Raw genomic sequence first — 17750 nt, 5'->3', positions numbered from 1 at the left:
ACCATTTTTAGCCAGCTGTGACTGATGTGTCAAAGGATGCCCCCGAGCCAGAGACGAGACGACAAATGTTCATGAAGCATTAAGAAAGCTCCTACTTTGCGGCCACAATAGGATGACACAGATCTTTCCAACACAATTGGCTGGACTTGTCTTGGACGAGGCTTTTTGATCGGAAGTGCTCAGTAATTGGTTTTTCTCCTCCATAGTGTCCTTAACTGATACAACAATGTGCCAACACCTGGAATTCGTGGGTGAATAAATAGACTCCGTTTCTTTAAAATATAAAGCGTTGTCAGGCTCTGATGTCATTGTGATACCAGCTCTACTCTGTAAATTAAACTGTCACATGACCTGCTTTTTTTTAATGTACACTCAGTCTCCTGAGTTTTGATGTGAAGCCAGAGCCGCAGAGGCATTTTGAGGTTACGCTGGGATTAAAAAGGATGTGATAGGAAAGGACTTCCTGAAAGGTAAATCAAGGAGAGGTGTAGATAAGAAGCGAAAAAAGCAACACGGAGACTATTGCAGTGGAATTAGGACTCTACGGCATATAGCGAGGAAAATACTATAATGAAAAAGGAGTACGATAATTGTGGTTATTTCTGAGATCTCCAACTCAATTGACCAGGCGGATAATTGCATTTTGTAATTGTAACTATCTTCTCCATCTTTCGTTCACACTCAATTTGGTGGTAAATCAACCTAAGTACTTGATGAACCACTTGAAGACCATCAGATCAGGGTTCCATGTTAGGACATTAAGTTAAACAGCATGGACATAGACGACTTTGAATACCTGTGTTAAATGGTCATTTTTAATCCCAGCAAAAAGGCATCACATTCCTGACGTAAATGTTGAATTATAATGGATGACATGGGTATTTATGGATTCCAGCTAATCATAGCGAGGCAAATATCTACATATACCACTCGATCTAAGTCCCTACCCCCACTTGTTGTCAAGAGGGATGGAAATATTGCATATGAGGGACCAAAATATGTTTTCTCCACAGGGTAGCTGGACTCTCATTAAGAGATAGGGTGAAAAGCTGTTTCTCCACATTGAGAGAATGGGGTAGCTTGGGAATCCAATTAGAATATGTATGTAACACCTTGCTGGTGTGATGTTCAGGGCATGACCCATCAATAGGAGATAACTGGAAATGAGTAGAAAAACTGGAGATAACGTAATGGCTTTGAGAGAGAGAAAGTATGAGTGGCTTCCATGCATTATGAAGGAGATCATGGATATAAAAGACGGCCCTGTACATGAAGTTATTATCAAATATATCATTGTTATAACATTGCAAATGTTTTAGGGGGGGTACTCTAATACATTTAAACTTTAAATGAATTAAATTAAGGTAGTGCTTTAGGATTAAGTTATAGTGCTTCCTGTTCATTGGACACTGTTCACCAGTGTAGGACATCATCCAACAGGCTCAAAATTATTAGAACCTGAGATGTTCTAATGTTCTAATTTTTCAAATTAAGTTTCAAAAGTTTCATTCCCGTTCAGACTTTCCAGTCCAATGATTTGTTCTCATTACCAGCCACCTTGTTGTCCCGATATGTCACTTAGAGTAATCCAAAACCCACACAGGTACACGTGTATTAAATAAACCTGGTGCTTTTCTAAATGACTCCTAAGAGATGCCGTCGCTGGCTGCACGACAGAAAAAAGTTAATTATTCGTCCTTAATTTGGGGTATAACGGTGGGGCTGCCAGCCTGCTTAGCGAAAAACTCTCGCATCCGCCGCCCATTGATCATTGTTAGCAAAACACCGGATCTGTGTTTTTGCACTGACTTTTCTCTGGTGGGAAACTTGTTTCCATGACGATGGCGCTTGTCAAAGAGCAGTAAAATATAATATAATTCCAAGAATCTGGTCCTTTGGTGAGGACTTGTGTAATACCCAGTGGTACTGCCTTTATCCTCCCCCACAAAATTAACTGATTCGCTGGCTTACAGTCTTTTTCTCTTCAGTCCACCTTCTCTTATCGCACTTTTTCACCTCATATGCGATGCAGTATTTCCATATATGCGAGAAAAGGCCTTTATCCTTCTTCTACAGATGTGCTATAGTACTTGTTCCCCGTGTCCACATCTGTCGCTTTTAAATACAGTTTAATCTCCTTCATCTTAGTTCTGCGAGCTCGCGGCGGAGCAGCAATGGTTGTAAGGTGCTGCTCCTTTGTGATCCGGCACCTGCTGAGGCCATAAGCACACATGATTGCCGGCTTAATCACTTTGCACTGGCGCTTCTCCAACAGAAAGTGTTCCGGCGCCCACATCATAAGCCCAGACACCTCAGGGTTACGGTGCGCCGCCCCACCGTGACGCTTAAGCTCGACGCAAATTTCTATACGACCGGGCTTTCAAACAAACACAATGGTGCTTCTGCGATTGCACTTTAAGTGAGATCATCGGGAGCAAGAAGGACAGAGTTTGAGTGCTGAAAGAAAGGCACGTACGTGTTTAAACAAGTGATGGACTGATGAAGCTTCATGAAACAGTGTCATGTTGTTAATTTGAACAGTTGTTCAAAACAAAGGAAAATAGTGCAGAGACCGCCATCTAGTCGACTCTGAAAGTAATGACACTGCTTCGTGAAGCTTCATCAGACCATCACTAGTACAACCCAGTGAGCGACTTAGTCATATTAGTACTAACAGCAAATTAGCCACTTATCAATAATTATAAATTACTAGTGTACACCCTTAATAGCATGATATTAAGGGAAATAAAGAATATGTACAGTGCTGTTAAGTACTTTTTAGTGTGTCCAATACTTGTGAATTAACTATGAATTTGCTGAAACAGAGAACATATTCACAATTCCAAATACTTATTTTGGATTAATCAGGAGGCTTTCAATATTTTTATAGTTGAGGGTTTTTTTCTTTAAAGTGAGTTACTCTTAATAAGGGGTAAATGGAGAGGAGTTAGTTTTCACCCAAGTTCATCTTAAATTACTTCTTTATTTCCTGTAAATAACCAGTAATTACAGTGTTGTTCAAAGTAAACTCCTAATAGAATATAGACAAAGTAAACAAGGTGTGAGTTAGCACTTCATGATACTGTATGATACCCTATGAGATCTAAATAAGTAGCTTATTTATATTTATCGCTTTTTGCTTATCGTTATTCTATGTATCTGCCAAGGCCCTGAAAGCTTGAGATAGAGCTTTAAGAAGATTGACAAAAGAGTGAGACTAATGTTGGAGCTAAACCATTCTGCAAACCTCATGAAAGAGAAATTGACAAGAAGCAAGGACGTTCCATTAGACTTTCTCTTTTATATATTGGATGGTATTGGATTTTAACAGACGTCATCATTTTTGAAAGATGTCTTTATAGCACATTTATATCATTCTTCTTTTACTCATTGCAATGCATTGATTTTAGCTTGAAGATGCCAACGCACTTCACTGTAGTGTTTGTCCACACAATTATGCACACTAGAAATGTGTGTAGAAGTATTTAACTAGTGAAAAGTTTTCTTTTCAGGTTGCTTTAAGAGTTGCCTTTTATTCTGGATATTGTTAGTATTGTGGTTTTATAAAACCAGTCTTAACCCTTGTGTTTGCTCTGGGTCAATGTGAATAGCCTCCACCACTGCATATTTATTTATGAAAGTCAGGGAGGTCTTTAATCTTCCCCTAAAGACAACACAAGGGATACCACGAACAAATTTGTCTCCAGGCCTTGGGGTCACCTTGACCTCGATGAAATATATGGAAAAAATGTTGAAACTTGTTTCCATGACAACAGAGCCCTCACAGCATGGTAAAATATAATTTCCAAGGATCTAAAAACGTCTTGGTCTTGACTCTATCTTTCTTGGTAAGAGCACTTTCTGGTCTAAGTAGTGTTTTGGTCTCGGCTGATACAGTCTTGACTTTACTAGATTCATTGCTGTTGAAATAAATGCCTAGCAGGTTATAGCAACAAGAAAAGAAACTCCTAGAAGTGAAAACTAGCAACTGACATTCTGTTGCATTCACTTTCTGCTGTAGGAATCCTTTTTTTTTTTAAATTCCATTTGGACGTTGCTCCCGGCTGCATTTAGGCTCTGTGATGCCATTTGACCTAAAAGGTGTTATTGAAAAGAGCATTGTGTCACTTGCCTGCTCCGAGCGACTGTGCCTTATATGTCCGGTCCTGCTTTGTAGGGGGGGGGATCTCAAGTCCAGGCCAGGTCCACTGCTTGGCTGCTCTATTAGGAATGATGTGGTGCCAGACTATAAAACCATGACTATAATAAATGTATATTTATGATAAAATGTTTGTCTTTTTGTCGAGCAAAAGTGTCACAGTTCTATCAGCAAAATCAGAGAAATACATTTGTAAATTCATACTGTTAGGTGCAGAGACGGCTACTCCACCATGTTTAAAAAAAATGTGACAATGCATCATATATTATTCTCAAAGCTGACGCCACCATACTCACCAACATATGAACAGCAAAAACCTTCCGTGTCCTAGTTAGCAGTCGGTTCAGTGACGTCAGATGGTGGCACAGCACACTTGGCTCTTCATAGATGGTGGCAGGTGTAACAAAAAAAGCTGACGCACAAAAATAGTCTTCTATTTATGAGTAATAGTGACTGACAGAAACGCCGCGCACCTGTTCAGTCACTTCACAGTCAATTTTGGCTGATGACTAATCATTGTATTTTCTTTATTTACTGACTAATCACACCATCATCCTTCATGCCTCATGTCACCGACTCAGCAAAGTAACAACCAAAGAAAAAATGACTGTGTGAGGGTGGGAGGATGAGGAGTCCATGATTCATCGTTTTAACACTTCCAAAGAATTGAGGAGGAAGAGCAGCAAGAACTCATAACTCTGAAGAGAAACAATAACAGCACAGGAGAAGTGTAATAGCTCAGCACCATCTGCCTGCTGCCATTTCTAGGATGTAGCAGACAAATTGATATTTTTTGGATCCTCCATAATGATTTCAAAACTTCAGGAATGGCTTCAAACTCCCATAATTGATCGACTTGAACTGTGGAAATTGGGTGAAAATCATGTGTTTCTTTCGAAATTTAATGGATTCTTAGATATAATAATTGAACCATCAAGTCCATAATGATAACTCTGCTTTGTTTTTATCTCAAATCTTTGCTGATCCAGCGTCCGTGAGTTGTCACCTAACTGTTCTTAAATGTTATGTTTATATGAATGATTTACTTATATATAACATAAATGTAAAGTGGTTTGATATCTCCTTCTGGGGCAGGACTATATTTCGTAATAATATAAGGGGTGGACAGGGCTACTAAAAATGAAATCCAATCATTTTTACTGAGCCATTCAAATGACTTATATAGTGATATGATGATCTAACTGCTCTACTGTTGTCTCGAGATCACTTAATATTATCTTGGGTTTGCTCCATGGGCTCCTCCCAGCATTACATGCCTCCTCCAAATGCTATCCAGGGGGCTATCCTGAGCCGTGGACGTAAGGTGTGCTACAGTCTTGTGTGACATCAAGCAGAAGGAAGATATAAAAGCCCTTTTAAGTTGTTGTGTCCTCCAACAGCTGACAGATAACTGCAGGCCAAGCACTGACTGTCAACAAAGGAAAATACCTTTAGTTGAATTAATAAATTCCATCTGTTATTTTATAGCAGTCTCTACCTTTAAATAGTAATGTGAAAGGCTTTCAATGAAAGAATGGTGTGGTGTGTTTATTATAGCATGCCTACATGTGAGCTTCGAGCATTAGTTCTTCATCCATATTTGATCATTCCTGTAAGACACAGATGTTTCCCGTCAGGAGTATTAAGGCAGATGTATTTGCTGTCTTTTCTTGGGAGGGGGTTTTGTTCAAACATCTGCAGTCTCTTTTCTTTTGGTTTTCAGACTGAAAAATAAATAAGACCGTGCTCAAATACTTTTAATTTTAATATACTCTGTAATAAGTTGTTTTTCTTTGAAGAATGGTGATGAATGCTACCTAGATAAAGTCCTTAAAATGTTCTAGAGGGAATGATTGGGTTCATAAATAAAAACTCTCCTGGCAAGTTGGAGAGTAGACTTGCCTTTGTAGCTTTGAGGTCACCCCCCCTCTATCGCCCCCCCTTACAAGAACATAAATTGAAAACCAGAAGTACGCTGTCTGACAGGAAGTACACTCGCTTTTAACACGGCTGCGTCTCATGTTCTTTGGCTCATCACGACTTTCTTTTGGAGTTGCTGCTTTCTCTTCAAACCTCTTCCCTTGAGCTTAAAATATCTCCCCACCCAGTCTGAATCCTCTTCCTCAGGCACAGATTTAGGTCTGCTCGCGCTCTTTGGTCTTGATTCTCTTTGCTTTGAAGCTGTTCAGAAATACCAAGTGTATTAAGCATCTAAGGGAAACGGAAACTCTTTCATTTTAATTATAGTCCCTTCCTTTTTTTTTCTTCCCGGGTTCACATCTTACCTACATTTCGTTGAGCCCTTCAGTAGCACCTTTTTATACAAGTGTGCACTAATAATAGTCGTTTTAGTATCAACAACATGGGTTTCCATGACATTTTTTCTCATAGTAAAAGCAATATTGCTACTTATATTGCTTTAAATGAGTTTCTATTATAGGTTGTAAGGGCAGGAGGCTCGTAATTCTCAAGTAATCTCATTTTAGCTACATGATAATGGAGGTGCAAAACCTTGTATTTTTCTGTTAACACCAGCTATAATGTGTTAATTCCGTATTTAAGTGATGTTTCAATATTGTTATTTTCTTCTGTTGACACGTATTACTCTGTGATTTCATTCTGCGAAACGGTCACATCTTATGATTGCACTTTTTGCATTATTTAAAAGGCTTTCTCCAAAATAAATGGTTTTCCATAAACATCCGATATTGTTGTTTTGTATAGATTATACACATTTCTAAGGGTATTAGAAATCCATCCTCTTAGTGCTCATGCATATCTATGTACAGTTGCACTTTAAAAACAATTTGACATTGCGCTACAGTCTAGTTTGTTACGACCAGAAACCCTGTTTAGAACCCTGAACCTCAACATGACTTTTTACACTGCCTGTTGCTTGCTTTATGAACGCAATTTATGAAGTAGAGAACTTGACGAGACCATAAGACAGTCATTCTTTGGTGAGCTTGTTCTTTTCTGCAGCAACACAGAGATCCTCCCCTGAGATATATCTCGAAACTATGGCAACCATCACATGTTGTATAAATGCTTGCATTGCACCACACTTTTTAAAGTCTTACAACGACTATCCTCAAATATAAATTCAAAGAGTCAATACAAGGCAGGAAAGAGATTCAAGTGGATGTTAAGATACTGTTAATGTAGTCTACAGGGATTCAACCTCTGCGTTAACCATTAAAAAGGTCTGTCGTTGCAAGGCAGGATGGCATGCAATTTTAAACGCCACAGACCACTTACTATGACACCTTAGACCACAGTCTGGTCCTCTTGACCTTGTGCATTACATGTTTATGAGTCCTCCGTCAGTGGTGAACTAGTACTATACATTGCCTGCCATCTCTTTAATAAGTATCTAGCACCATCTTCTTAGCAAGCTAAGCTGACGACAACCATGTTATTTTGTTTGAAGTGTCCTCTAAACCAACATTCTTTTCCTCTCTGCCCTACAGGAGTGACCACTGTCCTGACCATGACCACACTCAGTATCAGCGCCAGAAACTCCCTCCCCAAAGTGGCCTATGCCACGGCCATGGATTGGTTCATTGCTGTGTGTTACGCCTTTGTCTTCTCTGCCCTGATTGAGTTTGCCACCGTCAATTACTTCACCAAGAGAGGTTACGCTTGGGATGGAAAGAGCGTCGTGCCAGAGAAGGTATTTGAACTGTGCATGAGCATGAAATTGTTGGCACGCACAGAAATATCAGCAGGGCAGTTAACAATCCAGAGAGGTGGGTTAGGGAGAGAGCGTATATTGCATGTAGCAGTTGTTGTTGCAGACTCATCTCATCGGAAATTCAATTTGTGTAACATGACATGAACATAAATAGTTTATTGCTCATCCTTTGCCTCGCTTGTCTTTGGATTGCATTTAGCAGTGAAACAATCCACCTCTCTCACAAGATATTGACTTGGAGCTGTAGGGTCTGTTTGGTGCACACATTTTGATCTGCATTTTTTTTTTTGTCCTTTTCACTTTCACACCCAAAAAACCACACCAGCAAAAAAAGAAGAAGGAATCCCTCCTGAAGAAGAACAACACAACAGCCTACCCAGCGGCCACTGCTACAGCCTTCGCTCCAAATATTGCCAGGGACCCTGGATTGGCCACAATTGCCAAAAGCGCCCCACCACCCCCCACTGAACCCAAGGAGGAGCCCAAGCCCAAACCCCCGGAGGCCAAGAAGACCTTTAACAGCGTGAGCAAGATTGACAGGATTGCCAGAATAGCCTTCCCCCTGCTCTTTGGAACCTTTAACTTGGTCTACTGGGCAACCTACTTGAATAAGAAGCCCAAATTGCAAGGGATGCACCCACAATAATCCCTGTTCCACTCCCTTTTCGATAATACCTGTAAATTATTTCATTTTTCTTTCTTATTCCTTCAAGAAGAAACACTTGTTTATTTTCAGACAAACATGGTGTCCATGCTGGTTGGAATTGCCAGTTGTTGCAATGCTTCTGTGTTTACCTACATTTTAATGAGGGGATAAAAAGGAGGGAAAAGGAAAAAAAAGAACAATATCAAAACAGACTTTTTTCAAAAGGTTGTTCAGGTCTGGGAAGATGCTACTAAAACATGCTTCTATAAATATTTAGCCAAGAGAATGCTATTCAACAACTGCACATAGCCCACAGCTGTACGGGCGTTTCTAGTTTATTTCAACATTACATCACAGCACTTGTGTATATGCATGGGCAGGGCATCCTATTGTTTACATTCATCTATTCCAAAACACATATCAAGCTGACAAATTACTTTTGCCGACCTGATACTACATGACTTTGAAAGTGTAAATACAGGGATTTGATAAGAAAGATATTATAATTTTGGGATAAAAATATCTTTTAGTCTTGACACCGAAGCTCAAGTCTAATACCCCACATTTTTCTACCTCGATAAATTGGAAAAAAAGAAGAGGTAGTTGAGCTTGATGCTCGTTGTCTGCAACAAAACATGTGCTTCTCAAAATGATCAAATGCAAATGTACAAATTGTAGATATCCTTCACTGTTTTAATGAATCATTGCTACACTATTAACATTCATGGCTAAGCTCTGGGTTATAATGGCTGATAAACATAATTTTATGTTGCTATCTTTGCTAAGGTACATAGAAAATAACCTTTTTTTTTTACCTTGCTTAATGTTTATTTATAAAAATGTCTATTTTTCCTGAAACATACCCTGGTGGAAACTTCTGATAACATGCAAAATGGATAATAGTCATGAATAAGGCTAAATAACTTTTTTTGTCCTTAGATTTTGTTGGAGTAGTTGGAGTGAATGCTGTATGGTGTACTCAAAGGCAGACGCATGATAGGGCATTGGCAAAACAAGGATTAATTGAGAAAAATCTTGGATCTTGTGCCATCAAAACATCAAGAGAGAATGTTGCATATGTTAGTTGGTTCTCGTCGTTGCTATCTTTTGATGATAAAGAAGCTAAGCCAGCAGGCTAAGCTACATTTCTCCCCCACCTTCCCCTTTGTCGGAGGCGAGAATTAGGATAAAAGAAAGTACATTTGCCTATTGATTATTGAAGTTAATTCCAGAGTCATGTAGTGTTTGGGAGGCATTATCTTATTGACATAAGCAGCAGTAAAAGGCCTCCGCTAAAATATCTTCCATTTTCTGTATATCATTTATTCATGAGAAAAAAAAAAAAAAACATTTTAGGGCAATAGCAATAAAACATGTCTCAGTGGATGCACCATTTATTTATGAAAAAAAATACAAAGCTCCAATCATCTCTGCACTGAAGAGAATATTTATTTCCTTTCACACCGTTGTAAATAATATAAAGTGTTATAGAGATGTCAATATTATGTTTAAGCTTTGCAAAGAGTAACTAAAGGGTATGTACTTTTTAAAATTCTATTTATTTTTGTCTCTGAAAAAAAAGAGGTGATTCATGCTTTAGTGACTGGTTCTTGTCATCTACTGAGAGCTGCTTCTACACTTTCACACGGACGACAGCAACATCAGCAGACAGAGGGACGTATCAGTGTGTGACTTGTTTTTTTACAATATTATAATAATCAAAAAAGGTTGAAAAAAACAGTCGTTCTAAGAACACCAGAAAAGAATGTCCTTCCCACACTTACTTCCGTTAGAATTTCTAGTCTTTCTCACAGTCACATCATCAGCATATCACATGGTTCCCAGTATGATCCAGTTAAGGCTTACATTTTGAGTCCGAGTTCAGAAGCTAATAAAAAATGGATCTTAATTGGGTGAACTTAGTAGTTATACTGGGATCCTAGAGGTCCTTAGGCACATCCAGAGTTTGAATGATTCTTTGTCTGGGATAGATGTATACCACTGTGAGTCAGATAGCATCGATTCCAAAGTGTGTTGATATTGAAAGTGGGTTGAACCTTTGAGCAATGCAGGAGTTTGGCTTAGTGGTCAACAAGAAAGGTTTCTAATATTGTAAAAGTGGCTGTACCTCGTTCCCAGTATATCCGTTGAACTCCAAAGGTTCCCCAATGGGGTTTTTTAACTGTAGTTTAAGTGGCAATGTGGAGATGTTAGTGGATAACAGAGTTCAGATGAAAAGGGTCTTAGAGAACTCTAAGGGCTACAGGTGTTCTTGGTATTATATTTTAATGGAGGCTACAACTGACATGGGGTTTAGAATTTACACATGCAGCTTGGTTGTCTCTTGTGACACAGTAGCTTCTAAGGTGAGTTATCATCTTCTCAAGTGAGTGGGGTTTTACGCTAGGTTGCCCTTGCCTTGATTGTCAGAGCTTGTCCAGCCTTGAGCCAAGTATGATGTGATTCTGGCCACAGTGGTCATCTTGGGATATAAATATAAAAACCTTGTCCAAACTTTTATAGTGTCACTCAGGAGCTAACCGAGTGCAATGAGAAGAACAGGAATAGTCAAAGGGATTTATTTATCTGTACATGGTTTGGTATTGGAGGTTCCAGCTGTTGGTTTTCTGTAGAATAGCATATAGTTGGGACGTCAGTTGGGGCCTCCTTCAGTGCTTTTGGGGATCTCCTGGAATCTACATTAAGCATGTTTTTTTGGTCTTAAAAAATGGGGGAAAAGATTTTAAACAACACAGAAACAAGTCACACACTGATCCAGAATGTAAAGAGATGTATATCCAGATTCATTTCAGATTTCATTTTTGTGGCTTTGGTAAAGTTTAGTCTCACTTGAGAAAAAAAAGAGAAAAGGGAAAACAAGGCGCCACTTCCTGCAAAGTAAAGTTGTAAGAGGGACGGGGCACATTGAGAGGGAGAAAGTGCCTTTTCCATTTTCAGAGTCGGAGCTTTGATCGCTTCTACTTTGTTGATTGATGGCGCGTCTGTATTTTCCATCCCACTGTGTCCCCCGAACCTCCTTATTTCTATCATTTCTCCTCTTCTCCGTCACCATTCCCATCTCCCCTTCAGTTGCAAATTGAGACGTTAACACTCAGAAAGTACCAGCTACACTGCCTTCAGTATCACATGCCTGTTTGGACTCCTTTTGTTGCTGCTTGTCGGTGAGCAACAGCGCGAGACAGGGACAGAGACGGAGCGAGACAAAGACTGAAAGGAGAAAATAGTGGCACTGTAATCTTCAGTTTAGCCAGTGCTGTGTCTCACAGTCTAACAGGTCGTTGGTAGTGACAGAAATGAATATATTTTTGTAGCATGATGTCAATCCCTCTTCCGAGATAAAAACAAAAGCCAAAAAAAAAAGATTTTTGCCTGCTACTTTACTTTTTTTTCAACATATACACTTTAAAAAAAAAGAGCTTTTTTCTCTGTTGTGGCATGTTGAGGTTTCCGATCAGTCCATCTTTGATTATTTTGATGTAGCAATATTAATTAGCAAGGGCTTTTTTAGGACCTGAGTCCGGAAGTGATGTCCGCTGTAGCTTTACATTTACATCATGTGGAGGTTTTTAATCACTGTAATTAACAGTCAAGTTGGATTGGATCAAAATTGAAGGTTAAATAATTGGCACTTTTATGAACAACAGTTTGAGATGCTTGCAACGCACATTTGTGGTTCTGTGTATCATTTTGTCAGTCAATACAGGATAACTTATGATAACAAATATTTATGTTTGTTTGTTTCTGAATCCAATATAAGAGAACAACGTAGTGCAATTAGTGTTTAAACATGTTTCTAAAGCCTTATCAAAGCTTGTGGGAGGGCGTTTAACTCCAAGCCGCCTTTAGCACCCCATGCAAAGAAACTTATTTATTCCATTAATGAAGACCAAATCATTTTAGTAAAGACACTGGGGCACCCCATTGAGGCACACGTTTTGGTCCAGGGCGTTTTTTCGCTCCTCCTGTTTTCCTAATCCAATATGCGGGCGATTGATCCAAGCAGCGGGGGTTATAGTGATGTTGCACTTGCAACGCTGATGAGGGGAATATCTGGAGTTTTAATTGGATTAGATTAAATTCCAAGAACCCTCCAAATGTCTTCATCCTTAGACAATGACCCCCCGTTTTTATCCCCCTTTTAGGTTCTTTGACGAGGCTACGAACATTTTACTTTCACCAGGAATACTTTCATTTTAATGATTCACTTTTGAGACGTAGATTGGTTCAAAGCCAAATAGATTGCGCTGTATGATGATTTCTCAGCTCTTTATTAAATTGGATGCCCTTTAGAGTTTAAAAAAAAGAAAGAAGACACCACCACTTATCAAGTGTTGCATTTCCTTCCCTTGCATTTCCGTACAAGTTCATATTTCAACTTGTTTAACTCTAGATCTCGTTTCCTTTTTCTCTCTCTTTTTAAAGATTGACTGAACCATGATACACAGAACTGACAGACAAAGCGATTTCAGCGACCAGATTATAAAGTTTGTTGCTATCGTTATCATCATTTCTGATACCTCCATTGACCCCCTCCTCCCTCCCTCTTCCTCCCACTCCCTGGGATCCCCGGCTCCAAACCCGAAAAAGGTGGACAGTTAACGTTCAGGGCGAAGAGTTGTATAAAGATATTTGTATGTATGTTGATTATCATGCAGATTATTTATATATATAAATATGTATAATACATTACAATATTACCAACAAAGATATAAACTGAGATGATTAATTTGTATTATTGACATGCATTTTGCACATTAGGAGAACAACATCATCGCATTTATGTAGCCGTGCTATGCAAGGACGGCTTTTTATTTCACAGGAAAACAAAATAAAAAACGAACAACCATTTGTTTGTTTTGATAAAATGGCGATACAGGGTGATTTATTTTCATTATTCTAAATGGCAGAGGAGAGATTGGCTTTCAGAGCGATTGCACTTTTTCTCCAGGGGAAAGTAAAATTAGCAGCGAAATAACAAGCGAACAATGTTCCCTGTATATCACAGGTATCACTTTTTTTGTTTTTGTTTCCATTCATGCTTTACGCTCACAGCAAACAATTCTGAGCCATGTCTGCTACAAAGGAAGAGAGTCCAATCATGAGCTTCGAACTGTATATAGATCACATTTGTAGGCAGTCGTTTCCGTCGACATCATCGCAGGTCTTTAGTTGTTCCCTAGATCCCCACCGGAGTTCTCTCTTGTATTTTTACCGAGCAGATACATTCAGATTTTCACGAAGATGTTAAAAAAGAAAAAAAAAAAAAGATTTTCTAAAGCACAAAAAGGTAAACAGACGACCAGGCTGCAAGTGTGTGTATATCATTTACGGACACCGAATGTGAATATCGACAGGGTTCTGATGGATGTAGATGAACTGGTGAACCTCCTGTAAATGTTTTCTTTGATTTCTTTTATGTTATGATATGGCCCTGTAGAATCTGAATCTCTGCATTAGTCTTTAAATAAAAAGAGAACAAACAAAAGACTTGTGGTGTTCTTGTGATTTAAAGATGGAATAATGATTGACATTCAGCCTAAATGACCTGATGAAGGTCAAGTTCTGCCCTGAGGATCTTGAAGCTGGGGCGATGAGTGAACCTACCCGAGTTAAACCTAGTGTGTTGACTCTAAAATCAAATGATAAGGTAAGTCATACTGTAACACAAAGACAAATACACACTTTAAGATGAAAATGTTGTCTTCTAGAGGAGTGGTCCCCAAACCCCTGGTCTGGGGACAGGTACTGGTCTGAAATGTGTTTTGTTTTGAAAAAAGATACTTTAAAATTGGCTTGTGTCTCTTGACACTTGTTCAAGTAAAGTTTATTTTTAACATTTACACGTTAACTAGTGAAAATGACTGAAACACAAACTCTATACAATATATTTTTACTGTTTTCTATCTGAAGGTCCATCCGCGGATATAAGGCTGGTCCATGGTGCAAAACATGTTGAGGACCACTGGTCTAGAGAACATCTTATTGCAGAAAAAAAGACTCTAGTATAACCTTCAAAAACTATTAAACGCAAGAGTCGTTTCCATCTGCTTATCCGTGGTCAGCAACAGCCCAGACTATCTCCTCCACGGCTACATCGTCCAGCTCCTCCCACAGGAACCCAAGGTCTTTAGATAGATGGATTGATTAATAGAGTTTATTGACTCAATGGGAAAAAATCATTCTTTTTTTTTTCAGGCAAGCTAAGGGACACAGTCTCCCTCTCAGTCTCTGAGGAAGGGATATAAATCGACTTAATCCAGAGTTATGCAAAAAAGTATATCCATTTTAGTGTAGTGACTGATTTTCCGTTAATCTTCGTCCAAAAAGACATCCATAAAAAGATCGCTATACCTCGTCTGGAACGTCTATCTCGACAAGAGGAATTATTCTGAAAGAAATACACATATTTATTTTTTTGCTGCTCAGTGTAAACCGTTCACACTGACACTTGCAATGTGTTTGAATGAGGACAAACTTGTAGCTGGAGCTGAAACCAGAACCTTCCTCTACAAAGAAACTTAAAATATACAGAAGTGTTTTTTTTCCGGAACGATCTCTTATGTTGAGGCTTCAATACAAGAGGTACGTTACAGACGAGCAGTATGGAGGTATTTGGATGTTTTAATGGATGTATTTTTGGACAAATATGAACAGAGCATCAGTCACTACACTAAAATGGATATACATTTTTGCAAAACTCTGGATTCAAACTCTTGGATCAAAGATGAAGACGCAGACAACTGAGCTCCAGTCGCTACATTAAAATGAACAAACATTTTTGTGTACAACTCTAAAAAGGAACAGATTACTCTTAAAATAATCCCAACCCTTAGACGACAATTTGGTGAGCAGAAAATGAAATTTGAATTCTGGGTGATTTGATTATTTATATTAAACATGACAATAATCACTGTTTACAGTGGAAATTTCAATTTTTAAAATATTTGGATTTCTAAGGAAATAAATTGAATAAACCAAACCATTATTATATATCGATATATCCCTATATGATATGTTGATGAAATGGTGGTTTGTTTCCTGCCTCTCCTCGTGGGTTCTCTTCAGGTGCACAGGAACGTGCGTCTCTTCCTTAAAAGCATGTGAGCTGCCAAACTGCGAGACAGTTATGTAATGAAGCCGCTCCTCACTGGCAGAAGAGACGGGGGAGAAGGATTTTACTCTGCTGCTCTCACTCGCTCTCTTTTTCGCTGCTTGTTTCTGTAAGAGACAGATTTGGAAAAAAGGATGCAAGCCACGATTTGGAGAGAAATAGACAATGGGCCCATTCCAATTGTAATAAGCTGTTAGGGTTTGTTTTTATATTTAAAGGGATAGTTCACCCAAAAATCAAATTTCACTCATTTTCAACTCATCCTCATGTCGACTAAGGGTTGGAATTACAAGCAGAAAAACATGTCCATATGGCAGGAGTTACTTTGGCTTAAGTATCTGGGGACAATTAATAATAGTTTAATGTAAACTTAAAGTACTAATAAGTAACTATTGAGTTGTTTTAAGTGTCTCTTAAATGGATCTTGGACGTCTTTTATCCACATCAGTATGTGTCTTTTTGTACAAAACTCCCTTTTCATTTAAATATTTACATTAGAAAATGAGGTCAAGCAACGCCCTTTTTTCTGGCGATGAAATCTTGTTTACCATAACCACACCCACTCTGCTTTGTCAAGCATCGAGGTTCGAGGAGCGTCATCAATCAATCCAGGAAGTCTTCACCTCCAAGGGACATGTTTATAAAGAAAGAAGTTGGGAGTTAATTGCTGCTTCTGCAAGATTACAGACGGGGTTGAAATTTATAAATTAAAAACTTCAAAACATCATCATGATGAGGGACTTACTGCATCTTGGAGAGGAAGACTTCAACATTTGAAACATGTGAGTCGGTCAGGAGAGTGAGGTTTCCACTAGGCCTGGGAGATATACCGGTTCCTACTAAAGACCAGTCTTTATTTTCATTATTATATGAATTTTTCATATACCGCTATACCGTTGAATAGCCCGGTGTTTCAGCGGGGGACCCATTTCACTGTTGCACACCAACAACACATCGCCTGCACAGGAAAGTTTAAAGTCTGGAATGGCTGCCGGCGAGAGCTCTCAAAGCGAAGCACATTCAGAGGAACTAGTACCAAAAAGAGGAGTCACGTCTGTGGTGTGGAAGTGCTGCTAGTGTGCGCATGCTGCTGGCTTGAGTGCCAATACAAAGTTTATTACCTTGTACAATCACACAATTCAAATTGTGTAAATTAAAATATATTAATGTGTATGACAGAGTAACAAGAGCAACTGTGCAAAAATGTGCGGTAAGAAAAGTGAGAATGAGCGACCAGTGTTTGCACCGAAGTTTGTATGATTCTGTTCCTGTAAATACCGTATATGATAATGATGGTTAACTGCACTGTTTATGCAAACTATGTTTAATAAAAATGTAATGTGACTGCAAGCACTATCATTGTCATCTTTAACTTAATAACTGCCACCATTTACTTATACTGATCATTAAAACTCTTCACTGGCTTCCAGTTTTTTTCAGGATCAACTTTAAAATTCTGGTTCTTACTTTCAGAGCTATCCTTCCAGGCTGTTGCTCCTAAGCTTTGGAACGATCTTCCTCTCTCTTTGCGCTTGATGGATCTACTGACTCCTTCAAGAAACATCTTAAGACATTTTTATTTGTGCAGACTTTTCCTTGATTTTGAAGGAAATGTGTGTAAGAAAACTCCCATCAAATGCCGCAAAATCGATATGATGTGATATGAAAATTTTGTCATACCGCCCAGCTTTAGTTTCCACGTTAGTTGCCCTTTAAGAATCATCTTCTAAGAAGGGTAGTAGTTGCCAACCATATACATTCAAGACCCACTCATTGAAAGTGCAATTGAAATGCAAACCATGTTTTTTTTCAGGTTATATAAGAAACATTTCCAGGCAACGTTTGAGCACCACCAGTGTCTGATGAAACCTAATGGTATGTTCACTGGCCCTACCTGGCTGATTCTGCACTATAGTCATCTACACTTACATCAGGCTCAGTGATTGTCCTCATCCAAAAATATCCGTAGTGGACCTGTGTATGTGCGAGTCTGTCCAAGAGAATTCTATTCTAGTAACCAGGAGACAATTGCAACCATGGATCATGGAAAGCCTCTAATGCAATAAATCCATTATTCTTGTGAAGATGTGTTCGCTCCAAAGGAATCAATCACCCGACA

General features: G+C 38.8%; 1 protein-coding gene across 5 annotated transcripts in view; it reads left to right on the top strand.

Moving 5' to 3' along the window:
- Positions 1–14005, top strand: part of gabra1 (gamma-aminobutyric acid type A receptor subunit alpha1) — a 36900-nt gene extending 22895 nt beyond the window's left edge. For all 5 annotated transcript variants that reach the window (XM_087807426.1, XM_087807421.1, XM_087807425.1 and 2 more), the window contains 2 exons: positions 7630–7832; positions 8179–14005. In XM_087807426.1, coding sequence (XP_087663552.1) covers positions 7630–7832; positions 8179–8499 — 524 coding nt within the window. In that variant the 3' untranslated portion in view covers positions 8500–14005. The remainder of the gene's footprint in view (positions 1–7629; positions 7833–8178) is intronic.
- The last annotated feature ends 3745 nt before the right edge of the window (positions 14006–17750 follow it).

This window comes from Callionymus lyra, chromosome 14, assembly GCF_982586985.1.
Source record: "Callionymus lyra chromosome 14, fCalLyr1.hap1.1, whole genome shotgun sequence".
NCBI lineage: Eukaryota > Metazoa > Chordata > Actinopteri > Syngnathiformes > Callionymidae > Callionymus > Callionymus lyra.
Note: the sequence above shows the minus strand (reverse complement) of the source record. Positions and strands in the feature narration are given on the sequence as shown.